The 22,500-nt window shown below is 51.8% G+C and overlaps 1 protein-coding gene and 1 long non-coding RNA gene across 3 annotated transcripts in view; both read left to right on the forward strand.

Moving 5' to 3' along the window:
- LOC135249066 (uncharacterized) overlaps positions 1 to 649 on the forward strand; it is a 2,830-nt gene extending 2,181 nt beyond the window's left edge. Inside the window, exon 2 of the long non-coding RNA XR_010328553.1 lies at positions 1 to 649. This exon is cut by the window's left edge and continues 189 nt beyond it. This is a non-coding gene — a long non-coding RNA (uncharacterized LOC135249066).
- A 2,586-nt stretch (positions 650 to 3,235) lies between these two features.
- The window catches only part of LOC135249067 (endonuclease V-like), a 62,645-nt gene continuing 43,380 nt past the window's right edge, over positions 3,236 to 22,500 (forward strand). Inside the window, exons 1-5 of one of the 2 annotated variants that reach the window (XM_064324322.1) lie at positions 3,236 to 3,457; positions 9,808 to 9,979; positions 12,451 to 12,585; positions 13,727 to 13,766; positions 14,747 to 14,859. In XM_064324322.1, coding sequence (XP_064180392.1) covers positions 3,414 to 3,457; positions 9,808 to 9,979; positions 12,451 to 12,585; positions 13,727 to 13,766; positions 14,747 to 14,859 — 504 coding nt within the window. In that variant the 5' untranslated portion in view covers positions 3,236 to 3,413. The remainder of the gene's footprint in view (positions 3,458 to 9,807; positions 9,980 to 12,450; positions 12,586 to 13,726; positions 13,767 to 14,746; positions 14,860 to 22,500) is intronic. The other variant, XM_064324321.1, reaches the window with a different exon arrangement.

A 22,500-nucleotide genomic window follows, 5' to 3' on the forward strand; every position in this document is an offset into this window, starting at 1 on the left:
CGCGCACGCTCCACCGCCAACCAGCCAAACAGGCGGGAGTGTTTTTTTTAAAAAAACGCCTCTTTTTGGCCAGATGTTTTTTTTCTTTTCTTAAAACGACGACGGCGAACTTGACTTTAACAAGCGAACATTTCGTGCAGATTATTGCAATAACGATATAACGACGCGTTACAAACGAGACTAACTGAACTAAGTCTGAAAAAAGCCCCCCCCCCCCCCCCCCCCGGGGATCGATCCTGTTGGAGGGTGCCTGCGGGCGAGTGTCTCATCTACATTTCACTCATCGCTGCTGCTCATCGTTGGAGCAGCATATCAACTCGTCTCTGGTGTCCTTTTGAACCCTGCCTCTCGACGCAGCATGCTAATGGCTCGAACCCGTTCGGTTCTCCCGCAGATTTGACCCTCGAGGCTGCGGGTCATGTGACCTACTCAGCGTGTGTGTGTAGCACCTCTTGTTGGCTTTGGAGAGGAGTCCATTGCCCCCCCTGGCTTTGGGGGATTTCACACTCCCCCCCCATCGCTCTCATCTCATGATCCCTCAGTCTGCTCGTGTCAAGAAGGGATTTTTAACGCCCCTGTAGTGGAGGGTGTGCGTCCCTGTACTTACCAGCCAACCCAACCCCGCAGCTGTGCATTGAGTGGAGTTGCTGAGGGAGTGGCAACTCGGTTCATTAACGGATGACGTGTCTGTGTGTATATAAAAAAAACCTGCCTGTGTAAATGTCCTGGTCTTTCACGTCGGAGGGCCGACCCTGTCTGTGTGGCCCTCCCCGGGTCCTCTCTTCTGTTTCCCTGCCTCTTCTCTGCCTTTTTTTCGCCTCCCTCTATGAGGTCACATATCTTATTCTGAGAATTTAACGTTTGAATTAACATACACAGAACTAGCACCTTTAAAAGTTTTCAGAAACTATTAAACTTGAACTCAAAGGAAAAACAAAGCTGTGGCTCATTTTTGTGTGACTTTGGTTTTTTTTGTTTTTTTTGGGGTTTTTTTTTTTTAAAGCTGGTACACATTTTTATCCCTCTCCATTTTTCAGTGCTGGGAACTTGCGCTGTGCGGCAGTGAAAGTGTCAGCGGGGTGGGGGGCGGGGGGGGGGGGTCTGCGGGTTTACACAGCAGAGAAACACTATTGCCAATCTGTATACCTGCCCAGCCTCGCCTCCCTGCCCACGTAATGGTTCTTGGCACTTTCTCCATCCCCTTATGAAACACGGACGAATCGAGCAGAACAGAATTGCCCTTTTTTTCTGCCCCCCGTTATTGATGGGAAGTAAGGCAATGCTTTCCGGGTGTCAGGTTTTTCTTTCTTTGACAAACTTGTTTATCGTGTAGTACAGATTGCACTCCGTGTATGAATAAATATACCAGTGGTGACACCACGGTACCGGGAAGGAAATATTGCTGCAGCGATCGATAGTCAGAACTGCTGTTGTAGTTCTCAGGGACCTGCAGGCAGGGCAAGAAATGATGGCGGTGACAGAGTATAATGATGCCTCCATATTGCCCATATGCTGTGACGCCTGGGTTTGGCCCATTGCTGAACTGTTAGGCTGTAATGTATTTTCTGTTCATAAATTTCTGGCTGTGAATATTGATCGCTCCAGGGCAGGGTGTGAAGAGTCCAGACTCACAGCATAAATGCACGGTGGCAGTGGGTTAGGGTTAGGGTTAGGTTTAGGGTTGATGAGACAGATTGGTCCCATTTTCTTTGTTGAAATGAACCAAGTCTGAGATCATACAGGGTATTGGCCTGCCCTTATAACCTACGTCCAACACCAATCCGAGTAAAAAGATGTTTCCTTTTGATCAGTGTACATTTATTCTTTGATTTATTTTTAACAGCAGTAACTGGAATCATCACTAAACATACTGATGCTGTTGGCCGGTATACAGGGATGCTCGCATTTATAACCACCCTACATTGTCCTCACCCACACATGGAAAACGGTAGACTAAACATTTGACTGGGAAATCAGAACTACATGTTTTTGTGTTCTTTTTTATTTTGGCAGACGCTCTTATCCAGAGCGACGTACAACAAAGTGTATAATCATAACCAGGAACAAGTGTGTCGAAACCCCTAGAGAGAAGTACCGGTCCAAGTGCAGGGAACAACCGCATAGTTCAACTTGGACCCTGAAGGTTAAGCTGTTTAACACTAACACAAACGAGAACAGCAACAACGCAGTCTATGCAGAAATACAAGCAGTAGTTAAGACAATTGCATTAATTAAGTCACCTACGAAACAGCTACCTAGTTACAACTCTAAGCTTACAGCCAATTTAGAGATTACAGGGAGGTAGGGAGGGATGGGGTGAGGTGCAGCCTGAAGAGGTGAGTCTTCAGTTGTCGCTTGAAGTGGGTCAGTGTCTCAGCTGTTCTGACCTCCACGGGGAGGTCATTCCACCATCGTGGGGCCAGAACAGACAGGAGACGTGATCGGGAAGCACAGGTGGGAAGAGGGGGAGGTGCCAGCTACCCAACTATAGCGTCCTGCTGTAAAGCAGAGAGGCCAAGGCCAGCAGCAGTGCTTGGAGTGGGAGAACGGGCCTAAGAGCAGGAACTAGGGTGGCCAGGTGAGAAGGGAATAAAATCTTGACAACCACGTGATGGGGTGGGAGGTTGCCACCGCAGGGGGTGAGCTTGCGCTCATGAAAAGCAGCGGAATGCTATAAACGGTGTCAGTGCTGATATGAGGAAAGAGCAGGAAGTCGGACACCGGTCCATTCTGGCCCACTTTGGCCCTCTTCAAGCACGGGTCAGGAGTAATTGTTCTTGTAAATGTTCTTGCGTGGAGTTCGGCTCCTGTGAACAAAGTCTGCTCCTTCAGCAGTCTTAGGACTGGAAGATAATTCACATAGATTGAAAGTTTGCAACATGAAAGACTTGATCCATGCAAGACTTACTATAATGACCAGAATTATGTTTATTCTCAATATAGTGCAGAGATGATTAGAAGTCGTACAATGCCAGTTTTCCTTTTTTTTTTTTTTAATATTGTGATATTCTCAAATGACTTTAAAGGGGAATATCAGATTGTCCACAAGGTGGCGTAGGTCCATCACAACTGGATTCCGCGTAACTGGGGATGACGAAATAGCCATACCGTTTTCACTGGAAAAAAAAACCCATTATGTGTGTTTCGGTATGATAATATTACGGCCGTATTACTGAACTTGTTTCAGCTGAATATTCCTGTACGAAACGGTTGGGTTTGAATTAGCATGAGGTTACCAAAGCTCAGGAGCACTGTCCACCCGGACCGTTTACAGCGGGAAACCGGAAGAAAACAAATGAAATGTTTCTGTTGCAATATTGCAGCATGATTTTTAGCCCAATGAACTGCATACTTACATCGATTAGTGATTTAGACACAGGGGAGTTAGCCGATCTCGCTGGATAGTGAACGAAATGTCAGCTGTTCCTCCGCAAAACCTGATTGATGAATGGACAAGGTTAGAGATGTATAGTATTTCTGTATATATTATACGAAAATCGTGTTATTTCGAGCGATGAGATATAAATTGTGTCAAGCTAGCTCCCTTTTAGTGAGTTTTGTTAGCTAGCGTAGTCGGGATATGTGGTATCGATAACTCTGGCAGAACTCATCTGAGTTAATGTAAGCCAGCAATCTTGTGTAAATTACATGGGATAATAGCGTGGCACGGAAGTATCTCTTGGCCGTTCTCTTTGATAAAAATTATACCAGCATTGGTATGATTAGTAATTACATGTATTACAACTGTGGGTTAAAAGTATAGTCAAAATGCTTAGGGCAACGTCAGGTACGTCCCTAGCCTTTCTTGAAACTGTGGAGGACCGGGAGTGGGGGATGGGGACAATTGCGGACCGGTGGCAAAATCAGGGACACGTGGATTAATATTTTATTTATTTATTTATTCTAGGTCCTTGTCAATCTGCTTGGTTCACTTTTTATATATAAGTAAAGTGCACCCTAGAATCAATAGCGGTGGTTGTAGTAATGCGTGCTGATAAATACGTTTGCCCATTCCAAATTGGACAGAAACGGGGTAGGGGTGGGACATATTAATAAGTTGTAACTTCCTTATATAATAGAAACGCTAAATAACAATTACCAAATTCAGAGTCTTTGTAGAACCTGTGCTTCCCCATTGCAAAATAAGTAATCTGGCGGTCTCATTTTTGAACAATAATTAGGACTTTTGCTGAATCCTTTTACATACAGTCTATGATTAATTATGTAGCTTCATAACTTTCCCAAATATATAGCCTAATCATTAGGGGGCAGCATGGTGGTGCCTATAGGAGGTGGCACTGTCGCCTCATAGCAAGAAGGTCCTGGGTTTGAATCCTGGCCTGGGCCTTTCTGTGTGGAGTTTGCATGTTCTCCCCGTGTCCGCGTGGGTTTCCTCCCACAGTCCAAAGACACGCAGGTAGGCCAATTGGAGACTCTAAATTGCCCGTAGGTATGAGTGTGTGAGTGAATGGTGAGTGAATGGTGTTTGTGCCCTGCAATAGATTGGCGACCAGTCCAGAGTGTTTATTCCTGCCTCTCGCTCAATGCATGCTAGGATAGGCTCCAGCACCCCCTGCAACCCTGCCCAGGATAAGCGGGGATAAATGATAGATGGATGGATATTTATTAAGAGTTAACTGTATTAGAAAGTTTTTTGTGCTTGCATTTGCCCCAGCCTTCCCCTTATAATAATGTTACATTCTATTTTGCAGTCGAAGAGAGCAGTTTGTCTCAGTGGAGGCATTAAGTTAACGTTTGAAACGGCAATATAAAAACAGAGCGAACAATTAAAGCACACTTGATTGCGCCAGTGGGCAGTGTGTGGAGTGGGTGAGTGTTGTTTGGAAACAGCAATAATGGTCTGCGAATGAGGTTTCAGCTGTATCTGGTTATGCGTATGCATGTGTAACTCCTACCACGCAATTATGAGCACAGATAATATTTCATTTTAAGTTGTGCTTAACAGTCAGTCGTGTGACAACCAGTCTCTGTTTGAGCTGTGATTTAAAAAATTAAAAAAAACATTAAGAGCACGTAAATTAGCATTAGAGCATTTTTAGAGTACGATACTGCTATATGAGAAATGAATCTTCATTTTATTTGAATTTAAAAAAAAAAAAGAAGTACTTTCTGTTGTGGACTCAGTGGCAGATTGTTTGTTCTGCCGCTGGTGCAGGAGGTCAGCGTGAGCAGGTAGGCCCCCGCCTGGTGCAGGAGGTTAGCGTGAGCAGGTAGGCCCCCGCCTGGTGCAGGAGGTTAGCGTGAGCAGGTAGGCCCCCGCCTGGTGCAGGAGGTCAGCGTGAGCAGGTAGGCCCCCGCCTGGTGCAGGAGGTCAGCGTGAGCAGGTAGGCCCCCGCCTGGTGCAGGAGGTCAGCGTGAGCAGGTAGGCCCCCGCCTGGTGCAGGAGGTCAGCGTGAGCAGGTAGGCCCCCGCCTGGTAGCAGGAGGTCATAGCGTGGAGAGTCAGGTAGGCCCCCGCCTGGTGCAGGAGGTCAGCGTGAGCAGGTAGGCCCCCGCCTGGTCAGGAGGTTAGCGTGAGCAGGTAGGCCCCCGCCTGGTGCAGGAGGTCAGCGTGAGCAGGTAGGCCCCCGCCGGTGCAGGAGGTTAGCGTGAGCAGGTAGGCCCCCGCCTGGTGCAGGAGGTTAGCGTGAGCAGGTAGGCCCCCGCCTGGTGCAGGAGGGTTGGGGGCGCTGAGCAGGTAGGCCCCCGCCTGGTGCAGGAGGTCAGCGTGAGCAGGTAGGCCCCCCGCCTGGTGCAGGAGGTTAGCGTGAGCAGGTAGGCCCCCGCCTGGTGCAGGAGGTCAGCGTGAGCAGGTAGGCCCCCGCCTGGTGCAGGAGTGTCAGCCCGTGTGAGCAGGTAGGTGCCCCCGCTGGTGCAGGAGGTTAGCGCTGGGCAGGTAGGCCCCCGCCTGGTGCAGGAGGTTAGCGTGAGCAGGTAGGCCCCCGCCTGGTGCAGGAGGTTAGCGTGAGCAGGTAGGCCCCCACCTGGTGCAGGAGGTTAGTGTGAGCAGGTAGGCCCCCCGCCTGGTGCAGGAGGTCAGCGTGAGCAGGTAGGCCCCCGCCTGGTACAGGAGGTCAGCGTGAGCAGGTAGGCCCCCGCCTGGTGCAGGAGGTTAGCGTGAGCAGGTAGGCCCCCGCCTGGTGCAGGAGGTCAGCGTGGGCAGGTAGGCCCCCGCCTGGTGCAGGAGGTTAGCGTGAGCAGGTAGGCCCCCCGCCTGGTGCAGGAGGTTAGCGCGAGCAGGTAGGCCCCCCGCCTGGTGCAGGAGGTCAGCGTGGGCAGGTAGGCCCCCGCCTGGTGCAGCTTCACTGCGAGGGCCGTTTCCGTGCTGCGGTCTGCTCGTGCGCACAGCGCGTTCTACAGGGGACAGATCTGTTTCTCCGCCACGTCTCTGCTCACAGCTGCTCCGGTGTCGTCGGGTGAAAATATTCCCCGCTAACGCGACTCCCGGCTCACATTCTCTGCACATCCTTTCACACCCTGCTTTTTTTCAGCACCCCCTCTTCACACCGTGCTTTAAAAAAAACCCCCAAGTAACTAAATTGAATTTAGTAAAACACGCACTTACGACAGTGTATAATTCTGCAGCATGCACATATAGAGATTTTTTTTATTCTAGTTATTAAGAAAATAATTAAAACATTTAAATCCAAAAAAAAATTATTTGCCTCCAGTTATAATCAGATTGATTTTTGTTCTCGGGTTTGGTGTTTCTTTGCCCTTGAATGGAATGAGATGGGAATGAACTATAGTTGCCCCCACTCCCGCCCCCCCCCCTCCCCCCCGCGTGGGTGGAGATGTACTGCACGAAGGTTTTGATGTTGCTCACACGGATCTGAGTCTTCACTGAAGGACTCTTTGTGGAATTTTTCAGTCCTGCTTAATAGCATCTCTGGTCCCTCGCTGTTCCTACCAAACCAGAACAGAGCTAATGTGTTCTTTTATTTTTATTGTATTTTCATGAATAGCCGAGCTGGACACATTTCAAAACTGGCCTCTTATTCTCTCAGTCTTGTCCGTGTGCCAGCTGCACACAGGAGCATGGGCTTTTTTGATTGGCTGGGGCTTTCGTCTGTCCGTGAGCCAGCTGCACACAGGAGCATGGGCTTTTGATTGGCTGGGGCTTTCGTCTGTCCGTGAGCCAGCTCGGCAGGGCTCTTTTGATTGGCTGGGGCTTCGTCTGTCCGCGAGCCAGCTGCACACGGGAGCATGGGCTCTTTTGATTGGCTGGGGCTTTCGTCTGTCCGTGAGCCAGCTGCATGGGCTCTTTTGATTGGCTGGGGCTTTCGTCTGTCCGTGAGCCAGCTGCACACAGGAGCATGGGCTCTTTTGATTGGCTGGGGCTTTCGTCTGTCCGTGAGCCAGCTGCACACAGGAGCATGGGCTCTTTTGATTGGCTGGGGCTTTCGTCTGTCCGTGAGCCAGCTGCACACAGGAGCATGGGCTCTTTTGATTGGCTGGGGCTTTCGTCTGTCCGTGAGCCAGCTGCAACAGGAGCATGGGCTCTTTGATTGGCTGGGGCTTTCGTCTGTCCGTGAGCCAGCTGCACACGGAGCATGGGCTCTTTTGATTGGCTGGGGCTTTCGTCTGTCCGTGAGCCAGCTGCACACAGGAGCATGGGCTCTTTTGATTGGCTGGGGCTTTCGTCTGTCCGTGAGCCAGCTGCACACAGGAGCATGGGCTCTGTTGATTGGCTGGGGCTCTTCTGAAAGGCTCCGTGTTGGAAGTGCGTTGGTAAAGGCAGCAGAGCGGTGTCCTGAGATGCCCCCGGGCTCCTGGCGGGGGGGGGGAACGAGTGCTGAGCTGAGCTGCGAGGAGCTGTGAGATCAGCAGTGGGTCCCAGGGAGCAGAGAGGATGCTGGGAGACCTTTGCGCTGCCACCCCCACCACCCCCCCCACCCCCCTGCAGGGAAGGATCTGCCAGGCAGGAGAGCGGTGGAGGGCCGCCAGAACCGCCACTGAACCACTGATTTGTGAATCCGTCGCGAGCGCTGCCCCTGATGGGGGTGTAATTCCACATAACGTACTCATTCCCTGCGCTGGGCAGATTTGTGTCTGGGACTGGGGGACGGGGGGCCGTGGGGAGTGGGTTGAGGGGGTTGTGCGGGGGGGGGTGGGGGGGGGATGCTGCACCTCTGTACTTGTGGTTTCTTCACACTCACCTCCCCCCTCCCTCCATGGCTGACGGAGGGTCTGCTCTCTAAAGAGTGTTCTCCAGTAAAGGCTCCAGTCGTGAGGCCACACTGGGCCCGATGGGAGCAGGACTGAGCCTTAGCCGTGCCGTTAGTGGGCTCGGCCTGAGAGGCTGCAGCAGCATTACTTTACATTACATTACAGGCATTTAGCAGACGCTCTTATCCAGAGCGACTTACATTGTATCCAATTATACAGCTGGATGGCTCAGTGGTACAACGGCAGTGCCCTACTGGGGAATCGAACCTGCGACCTTCAGGTTACAAGGTAACCCATTTACTGACTCCTTACTCGTTATACTACACTACGCTGCGAGCACAGCTCAGGCAGCTTCCCCCCCGTCAGCACAGCCTCGCTGCGTTCCTCCTCCCTGCGCGATTCTCATTTCTGGCTGCCAACGAGGCCAACAAGGAACCAGAACAAGAACCCAGAAGTTGCCAACAAGAACCCAGAAGTTTGAGGGGAAAACTGGTGAACGAATCAGAGGTTTGAAAAACAGGGTACAGAGCAGGTGCTGTTCCCACTATTGCACAGAGTACTATAGAGCACACTCAGAACCCGAGTTACTGTCAGAGAATCTTAATGTGTCCGGGATGTACAACACAGCCAGACACATTAAGATTCTCAGACAGTAACTCGGATTGTGAGAGTGCTCTACTGTACTCTACTGTGCAATAGTCGAACAGCACCTGCTCTGTATCCTGTTTCTCAAACCCCTGATTCGTTCACCAGTTTTCCCCTACCTCACACCCTTCTGAAAGGGTGCAGTACAGATTTATGAACACCGCTTTGGCATTAGCCGGCCTTGTCACTGACGCGAGGAAATCTGAGGAGCGGTACAGTGCTCACTGCTCTTCCTGAGTCTGGTCACACAACAGTAACTCGAGGAGTAATTGTGCATTGTAAGTCACTCTGGATAAGGGCACCGGCTATATTAATGTAGTGTAACTGGAGACTGGGGGGGGGGTGGGGGGGATAACTCACTTAAAAACCAGTCCGCTTTCCAGCTGTGCCGCAGCGGCTGCATGAATGATCCTGTTCCCCCGTGCGATGCAGCGTGCTGGATGAATGATCCTGTTCCCCCGTGCGTGCAGCGGCTGGATGAATGATCCTGTTCCCCACGCGATGCAGCATGCTGGATGAATGATCCTGTTCCCCCGTGCGTGCAGCGTGCTGGATGAATGATCCTGTTCCCCATGCGACGCAGCGTGCTGGATGAATGATCCTGTTCCCCCGTGCGTGCAGCGTGCTGGATGAATGATCCTGTTCCCTGTGCGTGCAGCGTGCTGGATGAATGATCCTGTTCCCTGTGCGTGCAGCGTGCTGGATGAATGATCCTGTTCCCCCGTGCGTGCAGCGTGCTGGATGAATGATCCTGTTCCCTGTGCGTGCAGCGGCTGGATGAATGATCCTGTTCCCTGTGCGTGCAGCGTGCTGGATGAACGATCCTGTTCCCCCGTGCGTGCAGCGTGCTGGATGAATGATCCTGTTCCCCCCTGCGTGCAGCGTGCTGGATGAATGATCCTGTTCCCCTTGCGTGCAGCGGCTGGATGAATGATCCTGTTCCCCTGTGCGTGCAGCGTGCTGGATGAATGATCCTGTTCCCCCGTGCGTGCAGCGTGCAGGCCAGCCTGAAGCAGCAGCTGGTGGAAGGGGATACCGAGGAGTGGCAGAGGGCTCCAGACTTCAAGGGGCTGGAGCGAGTGGGCGGAGTGGACCTGTCCTTCATCAAGGGGGACGACGTCAATGCCTGCGCCCAGCTGGTGGTGCTCAGCTTCCCGGAGCTGGAGGTAGAGGAGCGCGCGTGTGCGCTGTCTCACTCAATCCTGTCTTACATTCCCCGCTGAAATACAACACACCACTCGGGCTGCTCAGATGCGTCTGATCGATTATTAGGACCCTTGTTCCGATCCGCCGTGTTCATCTCTGAAAGAATGAAATTTGGTGATTAGTTCCGGCGTTGAGTGGAATGAAAGGCAAGGCTTGTTTTACGATGGCGAGACTGCAGAGGATGATTGCTGTTATTAATACTAATACTGTTGGTACAAGCCTGTCGGTGGCTATCTTCTGTTGAATTGTCAAACAAAAAAACAATTGAATGGTTATTGTGCAGTTTATGTTGTGTCAGGCACAGGTAAATGAAGTACATTAATTGCTGTAAATTCATGGGAAGGCCGTTGCTAAACAGAGGCAGTCGAAGGAAACGCAGATAATTAGAACGTGACATAAATGGCCCTCTGTATTTACGACAGGAAAGCGAGTTTAGCAGGGGGCATTGTTTCCTATCGATTTTGTAATATAATAATACAAGCAGTGAACAGAAAAAAGGGCTACACAGCAGTTTTCCCACAGGAAAGGGGTTTCTGTGCAATGGCTCCACGGTGATTTGGGTAGACTCGTACTCTCAGGTCACCAGAACGGTGTCAGGCGTGTGTTAATGGCGGTGAGTAATCAGTGTCTATCGTGGCAGCGCTGGCCTTATTTACGACCGGCCCGATGTCGGTTATGAGCGTAGCGTGTCACTGATGTTACCCGTTTGTCATCCGCTCGCTCAGATGCCAGGTTTGAATCCATTCAAGAATTTATGGGTGGAGCGTTCAGGCTGTCTCCACCGTGCGTCCTGCGGGGACTTAAACGTGTATTTCACTGGAAATCCTCCAGGGGTCCTTATGGGCCCTCCAACAGCACAGTGAAGTGACTAATTATACAACAGTTTCTAATTGAGAAACTTTTATGAGAACAATTAGCAGAGCTAATATGTGGAGAGTCAGGAAGAAAAGTGAACAAGGATGGAAGTTTAAATTCTACAAAAAGCAAGTATATGAGCATTTATACCTGAGCCTCAGTCATGTTCAATACCTGCAGTCAGCCTCAGTTATGTCCTGTATGGATTTATACCCGCAGTCAACTTTATACCTTCAGTTAGCCTCAGACATGTCCCATACCTGCTGGATTTATACTCTCAGTCAGCCTCAGCCATGTCCCATACCTGCTGAATTTATACCCTCAGTCACCCTCAGTCATGCCCCATACCTGCTGGATTTAGACTCTCAGTCGTGTCCCATACCTGCTGGATTTGTACACACAGTCATCCTCAGTCATGTCCCATACCTGCTGGATTTATACACACAGTCAGCCTCAGTCGTGTTCAGTACCTGCAGTCAGCCTCAGTTACCTGCTGGCTTTGTGCCCTCAGCTGTGTTAGCACATGGTGTGCAGGGCTGCGCCAGTGAGCCGACAGCCCCCATGCAGACGCTCTTTATTTATTGTTTTGCCGGTTCATTTCATCGATACACTGACTAATTTGCAGTTTCAGTGTACTATGCGGGGCTAATTAAATGTTCTCTGCCAAGGCAGTCACAACTGCTTAATCATGATTGCCCACCCCACCCCCCCACCCCCTCAGCCCCTGCATCTTATTTGTTGCAAAGCTTCCTTCTCAAACCGCTGTTTACTTACTGTCTTCTAACACCTTATCTCCCATGATTTTATTAAAGCAATACCCTTATTAAACCATAGACTGTCAACTATCAGATGTCCTACAAGAGGAGCGATTTTATCATAGGATAATGGCCAGCTTTCTGCTGGGTGCAGTAATTAGACTTCAGTGTGATATTTATGTTAAGGCACAGATGTTGTTCTTTGTGTTTGCGTTTCTTTGAACACTCACGCTGTTCTTTTCTATAAGGAAATAAGGATGTGAGCCCATCGCTTGACATTTTAACTGTGTCGTCATTTGAACAGGTCCTATTGCGATCTTAAACGAGAGCTCGGGTGTCCTCCAGCTTGTTTTTTTATTAAACGGAGGTGCCGAACGTAATTACGATGGTATTTACGCTCGGGTGCAGGTGTTGTTCTTCCCTGTGTTCCGTTTCTTTGAACACGCGCGCTCCTGTTTGGCTGCTCTTTTCCGTACCCAATAAGCTCGTTGACATTTTGAGTGCGACGTCTCTTTAACGGGGGCAGCCCTGGTGTGATCTGGCGATTTTTTTTAATCAGGCAGAGGCCCTAAGAAACTCGCTCCGGTGATAAAATACCACGCTCGGCAAACCGATGGTTAGAGAGAGAGAGAGAGAGAAGGGAGGGAGGGAGAAAGAAGGAGGGAGAGAGAGGGAGAGAGGGAGGGAGAGAGAGAGAGGGAGAGCGAGAGAGAGAGAGAGAGAGAGGGAGGGAGAAAGAAGGAGGGAGAGAGAGAGAGAGAGAGAGAGAGAGAGCCGCTGCCGGACCCCCTGGTCGAGTTTCTGCGCTCCTCTTCCTCCAGCTGCTGTACGAGGACTGCCGGATGGTGACCCTCAGCGCCCCCTACGTCGCCGGGTACCTGGCGTTTCGGGAGACGCCCTGCCTGCTGGAGGCCCTGCAGCGCCTGGAGAGGACGCAGCCCGCCCTGATGCCCCAGGTCAGCGCCCCCGTCCACCGCTACCCCGGGCCGTACCCCGGAGCAGACCTCCCAAAATCACAGGGGCGCGGTCGGTCTACGTCGGTCTACTACCTTCCTACAGCGCGTTTTTTTTTTACAAAAAGCGTGTGCTCTTAATGTGCAATTCAAGGCGGTGTCCGAGAAACTACGCCCGTATACTTCACAGGAGGCAGTTGTGCTAGCCGAGATTAGCCCATATGCTAGCAGCCCGCCCAGGTCAGCGTGCCGGAGGAAGGCGGGGGTGATATGACTGAGCCAGCCTGGGAAATGCCCGTTCTGCGCTGTAGGCCGTGGAATCGCGGTCGATTTGGGCGAGCGCCGGTGAGCTCACGCATCGCCCGTGAATGTGTGACGTCAGCAGCAGTCTTTAATCACGTAGCTTAGCTCCTGCGCCTGTGGGCTGTGCAGCTAATGCAGCTGCCATAAGCAATAAGGCGACGCTAGCCCTGCTAGCTCCAACGCTCCCTCCCCAGGCTATAATCGGCTACCTGTATTAGTCAAAACCAGCTGTCTAGCCGTTCTGTTTATCAATTCGTGATAGCCTTTTGGTCTCTGCACGACAGTAAAAGTGTAATTCCTGTCTAATGTAATAGGCCGTATTTGCGTGGAAGAGAGAAAAATGAGGTGACAATTTGAGTGCATTCGACGAAATAGCCGGTAAGGTTTACTGAAGGAAACGGTCGACGTTGTCTGGTTTTTTTGATGAACTATCAGACCGATATGTCCCTCTGGCAATTATCCAGCACAGAGCCACTGTGGTGCGTTAGGGCTTCAGAAAGGGTTAGCTAACTGTTGTCTGCAGCTTAAAGCACCGCTCAGAATCTGTAAGTTTCTCTTTTCTGTAATTTTGCCGGGAACACAATGGAACACCTCCAAAGCCCAGCCCTGAGCCCTGAGCAGTTTTTTGCAGCTTTCTGAGGAAGTGGGCAGTTTGAAGAAGTTTTCCCCCAAACTTACCTTACCTGTGACTGAAGCACAGCTGTGGAGTAGGGGGGCCCCCAGGGGCGTGAGATCAGTTGAGCTGGACCTCGCTGCAGCGCAAGAGAGGGGGAAAGCAGCTTTTAAAGGCTCCGCCGGGACTAAGTGTGTCTCTCCCTCTCCTCCCTCTCCTCTCTTTCAGGTGCTCTTTGTGGATGGGAACGGGGTGTTCCACTACCGGGGTGAGTGTGCGGTGGGTCTGCCAGGGGCCTGTGGGGACAGCCCGGCTCCAGCCCGCCGCGGTGTGTTTCAATGCTGCTTCTATTTCTGTGTGTCATGGAGTCCTGTCCTGTTTTTTTTTTGGTTTTTTTTTTGGCTGGACCGCAACAGCGGGGGCCAGCCCTACAAACGCGAACGTCTGTGACTGACTGACTGACTGACTGACTGACTGACTGAGTGATAAAGTTACACCGCGCACGTCTGTGACGTCGGCCGGTTCGGTCCAGCCATACGGTAGGTCAGTGGTTCTCAACTCGGGCCAGAAAGGGCCGGTGTGGGTGCAGGCTTTTGCTCCAACCAAGCGGTTACACACCCGATTCCACTAATCAAGGTCCTTAGTAAAGACTCCAAAGGTTGATTAGTAGAATCAGGTGTGTAACTGCTTGGAACAAAGCCTGCCCCCCCCCCCCCCCCCCGGCCCTTTCTGGCCCGAGTTGGGAACCACTGCACCAGGTTTTGCCCTGGTCTTGTTTTTGTCTCATCATCTTCTCTCCATTCGATTACTGCCTGTCTCCCGCCAGCTGGCTTCTTTTTTTTCTTCTTTTTTTTTTTCATCGTTGAGCCGCGACGCGTCGGGGAAAACACGCCGGCGATATAAATTAACGGTCCGAAGAAAGCTACTCTCTCTTAAATTCCTGTTCTCCCCTCGCAGGGGGAAATGAGCCGTGAAGGACCGATGATGTCACGCGGTCGGAGAGCGCCCCGCGGGTTTAAATCGATTCCGAACGCGGTTAGACGCTGACCGGGTTTTACCGAGAGTGATTCGCTCTGCGGACCGCGGGAGAAGACGCCCGGCGGGTTTGCCGAAGCTCGTTGCGCTTGTTGGATAAACGGCGATGAATAAAACGCATCGCTGGTTCCGGAACCCCGGATTAATTTCGGTTATTGGCTGTTTGTCGCGGAGCGGAGGACTGAGCCTGTGATTTCTTCGCGCCTGTTGCAGAGTTCGGGGTGGCCTGCCACCTGGGGGTGCTGTCCGGTCTGCCGTGCGTGGGCGTGGCCAAGAACCTGCTGCAGGTCCAGGGCGTCGTCAGGAGCGAGGAGCACCTGACCCAGGTTAGAGGTCACGCCGCACACCTCAACAGGCGAGCCTGGTGCCTGCCCGTCCACCAGTACACCTGGTCACGGGTTCGAGTCACACCACACACCTGAACAGGCGAGCCTGGTGCCTTTCCGTCCACCAGTACACCTGGTCACAGGTTAGGGGTCACACCACACCCCTCAACAGGCGAGCCTGGTGCCTGCACGTCCATCAGTACACCTGACCCAGGTTCGAGTCACACCACACACAGGTGAGCGATAGCAGGAGCTCTCACTGGTGCCTGCCTGTCCATCAGTACACCTGGTCACGGGTTAGGGGTCACACCACACACAGGTGAGTGATGTCAGGAGCTCTCACTGGAGCCTGTCCGTCCACCAGTACACCTGACCCAGGTTCGAGTCACACCACACACAGGTGAGCGATAGCAGGAGCTCTCATTGGTACCTGTCCGTCCACCAGTACACCTGACCCAGGTTAGAGTTACACCACACACAGGTGAGCAATAGCAGGATCTCTCATTGGTGCCTGCACATTCATCAGTACACCTGGTCATGGGGTCACGACTCTTGCCGGGTGGCAACATTTCGGAAACGCCGGGGAAGCGCTTACCTCAGCCGGTTAAAGAGCGAGCGCCCTCTCAGCCTCCTTCGTCTTCATCTCCGCGTGGAGCGGAGCGTGACCTGAACATGGGACGGGGGTCCCCCACGAGCCTCTAACACTAACACAACGAGAACGGCGTTGTTGCCGTTTTCGTTGTGTTAGTGTTAATCAGTTTAACCTTCAGGGTCCAAGTTGAACTATGCGGTTGTTCCCTGCACTTGGACCGGTACTTCTCTCTAGGGGTTTCGTCATACTTCTTCCTGGTTATGGTTATACACTTTGTTGTACGTCGCTCTGGATAAGAGCGTCTGCCAAATGCCTGTAATGTAATGTAATGTAATGCCTCCAAACAGCACATGTGATTTTATACCAAGGCCTTCGAGTCTCAGGCAGGCGTGCAGCCTTGCACCTGTTAACAGAACAGCAAGGGGCGAACCCGCAGTCCCTTCTCCAGGTGCGCCGCCTGCCCTCCGCCCCCCTCCCGTTTATTTGCCGAAACTCGTATCGACGTTCAAGGGCTTGAGTCCGCGCTGGCAGCCTGATTTATCGTGGGTCCCCGGCCCGCAGCCCAAACGCGAGCGCACTCTGTGGAAATGGAACGGGGACGTGCGTTTCCTGTGTTTCTTTCTGACATTCTAAACTGCCAGCAAAAAAAAAAAAATTTTTTTTTTTTTTTTTTTTTAAAAGCTGCAAATTTATGGTACGCGATTTCAAAACTAGCGTGTAATGACAGTAAGGTACCGCGGAGATTTCTGCAGTGGGTCTTTCCTGCGAGCGCTGTAGCGTTCGCGCGCGACGCTATTTTTATCGCGTTTGTGTGCGCTTTTTGCTCTCGGTTGATATACTAACTATTTCGGCGCGGTCTCGCAACGCGCTTCTTTTCCGACGTTTACGGGGCCGCCCCAGAAGAACGACGGGGTTCGGGCCCGGGATCGATCGACAGAGCGCGGGAGCACACTACCCCAGCCCTGTAAACACGCCGCGCGGGCGATGGAGAAGTCTGTTCTGAATGCCAGGGTAAAAGCTGCCCAGACTCCTAAATCGTATTAGAAAAGACCGCGGCTGAGTGATGTCGAAGCGGTGAGGTTAATCGCTTGATTCTTAAGCACACCGACGCAGCCCTAATGCGTTGGGATTAAGGTGCGGTGCGATTGTGCCTTTTTCTGTGTGAGTGAGTGAGCGTGTTGGGGAGGGGAGGAGGGGGATGTCTGATCACTTTGGCTAGATTAACCTCGGGTATAGTCGGGCATTTGTGCTAAGTTGGGTCTTGGATCGTGGTTATTTGACGGATGTAAAATGGAGGGAGGCTTTTAAAAGTCCATCATCGTTGCTTGGTGGGGATAGGGCCCATTAGGGCCTCAGTCGTTTTAGAAACTCATTTGTGCCTCCTTCTATTAATATCTTAATAAACAGGAAGGAAATAGCATGAGCCATAGAGGCCACAGTCCCCAAAGGGACTTTGTTAGTATGGACGGGTTGTGCAATATGTTGTTTTAAAGTTTTAATATTTTTTTATTTATTTAATTTAATTAATTAATTTATTTATTTTACTAATGGCACTTGAATGTCTGTACATATAAATACTGTAAAATGTAGAATAATGTAAAATGTAGACTGACATTTGCTAAATGCAGCGATACTGAGCCCAAGAAAAATTTCCCTAAGGGGACGATAAAGTGTATCGTATCGTATCGTATCGTATCGTATCGTATGGTATGGTATGGTATGGTATGGTATGGTATGGTATGGTATGGTATCGTATGGCATGGCATGGCATGGCATGGCATGGCATGGCATCGATCGTATGGTATGGTATGGTATGGTATGGTATGGTATGGTATGGTATCGTATCGTATCGTATCGTATCATCGTATCGTAACGTATCGTATCGTATCGTATCGTATCGTATCGTATCGTATCATCGTATCGTAACGTATCGTATCGTATCGTATCGTATCATCGTATCGTAGCGTAGCGTAGCGTATCGTATTGTATCGCAACGTAACGTAACGTAACGTATCGTATCGTATCGTATCGTATCGTATCGTATTGTATCATCGTATCGTAGCGTAGCGTAGCGTATCGTATCGTATCGCAACGTAACGTAACGTAACGTATCGTATCGTATCGTATCGTATCGTATTGTATCATCGTATCGTATCGTATCGTATCGTATCGTATTGTATCATCGTATCGTATCGTATCGTATTGTATCATCGTATCGTATCGTATCGTATCGTATCGTATCGTATTGTATCATCGTATCGTATCGTATCGTATCGTATCGTATCGTATTGTATCGTCGTATCGTATCATCGTATCGTATCGTATCAATCGTATCGTATCAATCGTATCGTATCGTATCGTATCGTATCGTATCGTATCGTATCGTATCAATCGTATCGTATCGTATCGTATTGTATCATCGTATCGTATCGTATCGTATCGTATCAATCGTATCGTATCGTATCGTATTGTATCATCGTATCGTATCGTATCGTATCGTATCGTATCGTATCGTATCGTATTGTATCATCGTATCGTATCGTATCGTATCGTATCGTATCGTATCGTATCGTAGCGTATCGTATCGTATCGTATCGTATTGTATCATCGTATCGTATCGTATCGTATTGTATCATCGTATCGTATCGTATCGTATCGTATCGTATCAATCGTATCGTATCGTAGCGTATCGTATCGTATCGTATCAATCGTATCGTATCGTATCGTATCGTATCAATCGTATCGTATCGTATCAATCGTATCGTATCATCGTATCGTATCATCGTATCGTATCGTATCGTATCGTATCGTATCATCGTATCGTATCGTATCAATCGTATCGTATCGTATCGTATCAATCGTATCGTATCGTATCGTATCATCGTATCGTATCGTATCGTATCGTATTGTATCATCGTATCGTATCGTATCATCGTATCGTATCGTATCAATCGTATCGTATCGTATCGTATCGTATCAATCGTATCGTATCGTATCGTATCGTATCGTATCGTATCGTATCGTATCGTATCATCGTATCGTATCGTATCAATCGTATCGTATCGTATCGTATCGTATCAATCGTATCGTATCGTATCGTATCGTATCGTATCGTATCGTATCGTATCGTAGCGTATCGTATCGTATCGTATCGTATCGTATCGTATCGTATCATCGTATCGTATCGTATCATCGTATCGTATCGTATCAATCGTATCGTATCGTAGCGTAGCGTATCGTATTGTATCGTAACGTATCGTATCGTATCGTATCGTATCAATCGTATCGTATCGTATCGTATCGTATCGTATCGTATCGTATCATCGTATCGTATCATCGTATCGTATCGTATCAATCGTATCGTATCGTATCGTATCATCGTATCGTATCGTATCGTATCAATCGTATCGTATCGTATCGTATCGTATCGTATCGTATCGTATCGTATCGTAGCGTATCGTAGCGTATCGTAGCGTATCGTAGCGTATCGTATCGTATCAATCGTATCGTATCGTATCGTATCGTATCGTATCGTATCGTATCGTAGCGTATCAATCGTATCGTAGCGTATCGTAGCGTATCGTATCGTATCAATCGTATCGTATCGTAGCGTAGCGTATCGTATCGTATCGTAACGTAGCAGCAACTCCTCTCGTGTCGAGGATGCCAGTTCTTCCCAAGGCTTTCAAATGGTGCACTCCCCCTTATATGGAGTCATGACATCCTCTAAAGGATTTTACTCACAATAAATCAGACTGACCAATCAGAAAGGCTTCTGTCTGCCAGAGCAGTGAGAACCCGCCCCCTTCTTTTGAAGCTTGTCGGGCCAGTTCCTGGGTGTATTATTCATATTATTAGGATTTTTGTTATTGGGCACTTTTTGCACGCCTGTGGGAAGGGCCTCTTGGTGCACTGCAGCATGCCCTGCATTACCCTTAATGCCCTGGGAGGGGTGTAGACCTCTGCTGCTTCCTGTACTGACGCCTTCGCCAGCCGGCGCTGTGGATGAGACAGAGGCGCCGGGGGGGGGGGGTTGGAGTCAGCGCTGTGTGAGGGAGTAGATGGGGGGGCTGGAGTCGGCGCTGTGTGAGGGAGTAGATGGGGGGGGGTTGGAGTCAGCGCTGTGTGAGGTCACCCAGAGTCCAGTGTGTGATTAGATGTGCGGGTGGCTGTGAGGTTCAGACACAAACTCCACTCACACATAACTACCTGGGGAGGGGGGGAGGGGAGGGGAGGAGGGGGGAGAGAGGGGAGGGGAGGAGGAGTGGTGGGGGGAGGGCAGGGAGGGGAGGAGAGAGGTGGGGGGGAGTGGGGGAGGAGGGGTGGAGGTGGGGGGGAGCAGGGATTCTGTGTCCTCACTATTTACCGCCGGCACTGTGAGGTCATCAGATGAGGTGTGCGTGTACTCAGCGATGTGGGTGGGCGATAGACGTCAGTCAGGCCTGAGCTGACACCGGGAGGTGGGGGGTAGGGGGGTGGGGGGTGGGGGGTGGGGGCTGGGGGGAGGGGGGGAGGGCGGTGGAGCACGCTCCAGCGCTTGCCAGCAGCGATTACCTGCAAGCCGCGGTTCATTCGAGCCTGATGACGAGGCGCGTGAGCAGAGCGCAGACCTCCTCCGCACTGCACGCGCTCCTGACGTCAGTCTGACCGCTGGAGAGGCCCCCGCGCTACGGCTCATCAGGGCGGGGCTGTTAGAGAACGGGACGCGACGGGACGGGTGCGGCGCCTGCCCCTGCGACAGCGAGCCGATCGGCGGCGCCGAGGTTGTGCTGGAAGCCTGAAGCACTGCGGCGCTGCGGGACTGGGGGGCTGGGGACTGGGGGGCTGCGGGGCTGCGGGGCTGCGGGGCTGGGGGGCTGCGGGGGTTGGGGACTGGGCCTTCATCGAGTCCCTGGGACGCGGTGTCGGGTTTCTGGAGGAAACGAGGGCCGGGGGCAGCGGGCTCTCTCTGCGGAGCTCTCTGATCAGATGAAGATGAAGCGTCGGGAAAATTTGCCCTGGAATCCGGTGGAATGACGGAGGCACCAGTCCCCCCCCCCCCCCCCCCCTCGGCCGTGCTGTCTATGCGGCCGATGACTGACTCGTGTGATGAGGTCAGCGGTCCGAAAATAACGACGGCGTGCGATTCAGAACGCTACCCGTCGGACCGCACCGCAGCACACTCTCCCCTGTGGGGAGGTGAAACGGGTGCGGGCGTGTCGTGAGTATCTCTCAGCGGAACAGGCCTCGCCGTCGCGGCGCCCGTCGTCGTGACGATCGTATCTCCGAGTCCCCGTCGCTCGGGTTCCCTGCTCCCCCCCGGGGCCGCGGGTGAAATTAAATAAGAGAAAGAGGGGGAGAGAGAGAGAGAGAGAGAGAGAGAGAGAGGGAGAAAGAGAGGGGGAGAGAGAGGTAGAAGGAGACAGAGAGGGGGAGGGGGAGAGAGAGAGAGAGAGAGAGGGAGAAAGAGATAGGGAGAGAGAGAGGGGGAGAGAGAGGTAGAAGGAGACAGAGAGAGAGAGAGAGAGGGAGAAAGAGATAGGGAGAGAGAGAGGGGGAGAGAGAGGTAGAAGGAGACAGAGAGAGGGAGGGAGAGGGAGGGAGAGAGAGAGGCACGTCCCTCGGTGTGGAGACGAGCGTCTCAGAGGGGGTGCGGACGGCGCCGGGGCAGTGCCAGGGGGCCGGTGTCATTCACACGAGGTTAAACAGTGATCAGCGTGCGCCGCCCCCCCCCCCCCACCCCCACCCCCACCCCCCCGGCTCAGGCTGGTTCATCAGACAGAGCTGTCGGCACGCTCCTGAGCGCTCCGGGCGGCCCGCCGTAATGCCGTTAGCGGCTGATAAGGCCCCGGGTCAGGCGCCGCCGCCGGGCCGCCGCCGAGCCGCTCTGACCTCCTGAGCCCGCTCTGCTGCTGTTGTGCGAAACACGATCCTGTCTGATTGACTCGCTGCGCGGAGGATTTGGAGAGGAGCGCTCCGTGCTCGTGGAGAAGAGCCTGACAGTCGACCCCCCTTTAAGTGCCTGGAGCGCTGGACAATTCCCCCCCCCCCCGGGTGAAGGGGGGTGGGGGGGGGTTGTTAAAGGCTTAAATTCACAGCTCTTTTTGTTTTGCTTGTCATCTTTGGAAGGCCGGTGGAGGGCAGCGGGTAAGAGGTACGAGGTGATGTTGTGCTGAGGGACAGATTTAATCGAGCAAGTCGCTCCACGTCCTGGGTCGCGTCACAGAGAGGTCAGAGCTGAGGGGTTATAAATCTGGCCCCCCAGCCCAGCAGCCACTTCCTGCTTCCTGCTCTGCCGTACGCGGCGTGCTCTGTGTGATTCTCCCGTCCCTCAGCGGGCTGTGGGGGGGTGGGGGCATTACCCAGGGAAAGGGGGAAGAAGACGAGGGAGAGGTGCTGGGAAGAGGACATGGACTGGAAATGGACTGCATTTAAATAGCAGCTTTTATCCGAAGCGCTTTACAATTGATGCCTCTCATTCACCCATTCACACACACACTCACCCACACACCAACGGTGAAAGGCTGCCATGCAAGGTACCAATCAGCTCGTTGGGAGCAATTAGGGGTTAGGCGTCTTGCTCAGGGACACTTCGACACGCCCGGTGCGGGGGATCGAACCGGCAACCCTCCGACTGCCAGACACCCGCTCTTACCTCCTGAGCTATGTCGCCCCTGGAGGAACAGCCAAAACAAAACGAAATCGGGTCAATGTACACATTACCAAAGAGGCGGCCTCCGATAATCACTGCCCCAGAAAGTAAACAGGGCGATATTAATCAAACAGAAAACATCCTGCCTTCATATCTGAAGCGTCCGTTAAAATGAATGATCGCATAAGCAATATGTGTGAATGGGTCGTTCTTTCTCTGCCAGTATTGCTGATTCCCCCTTTAGTGTGTCAGAGTGCCAGTGGGTGATGAGGTGGTTCTCTCCTCTTTAGTGTGTCAGAGTGCCAGTGGGTGGTGAGGTGGTTCTCTCCTCTTTAGTGTGTCAGAGTGCCAGTGGGTGATGAGGTGGTTCTCTCCTCTTTAGTGTGCCAGAGTGCCAGTGGGTGATGAGGTGGTGCTC

The sequence above is a fragment of the Anguilla rostrata genome, chromosome 2, assembly GCF_018555375.3.
Source record: "Anguilla rostrata isolate EN2019 chromosome 2, ASM1855537v3, whole genome shotgun sequence".
In the NCBI taxonomy this organism is placed as follows: Eukaryota; Metazoa; Chordata; class Actinopteri; order Anguilliformes; family Anguillidae; genus Anguilla; species Anguilla rostrata.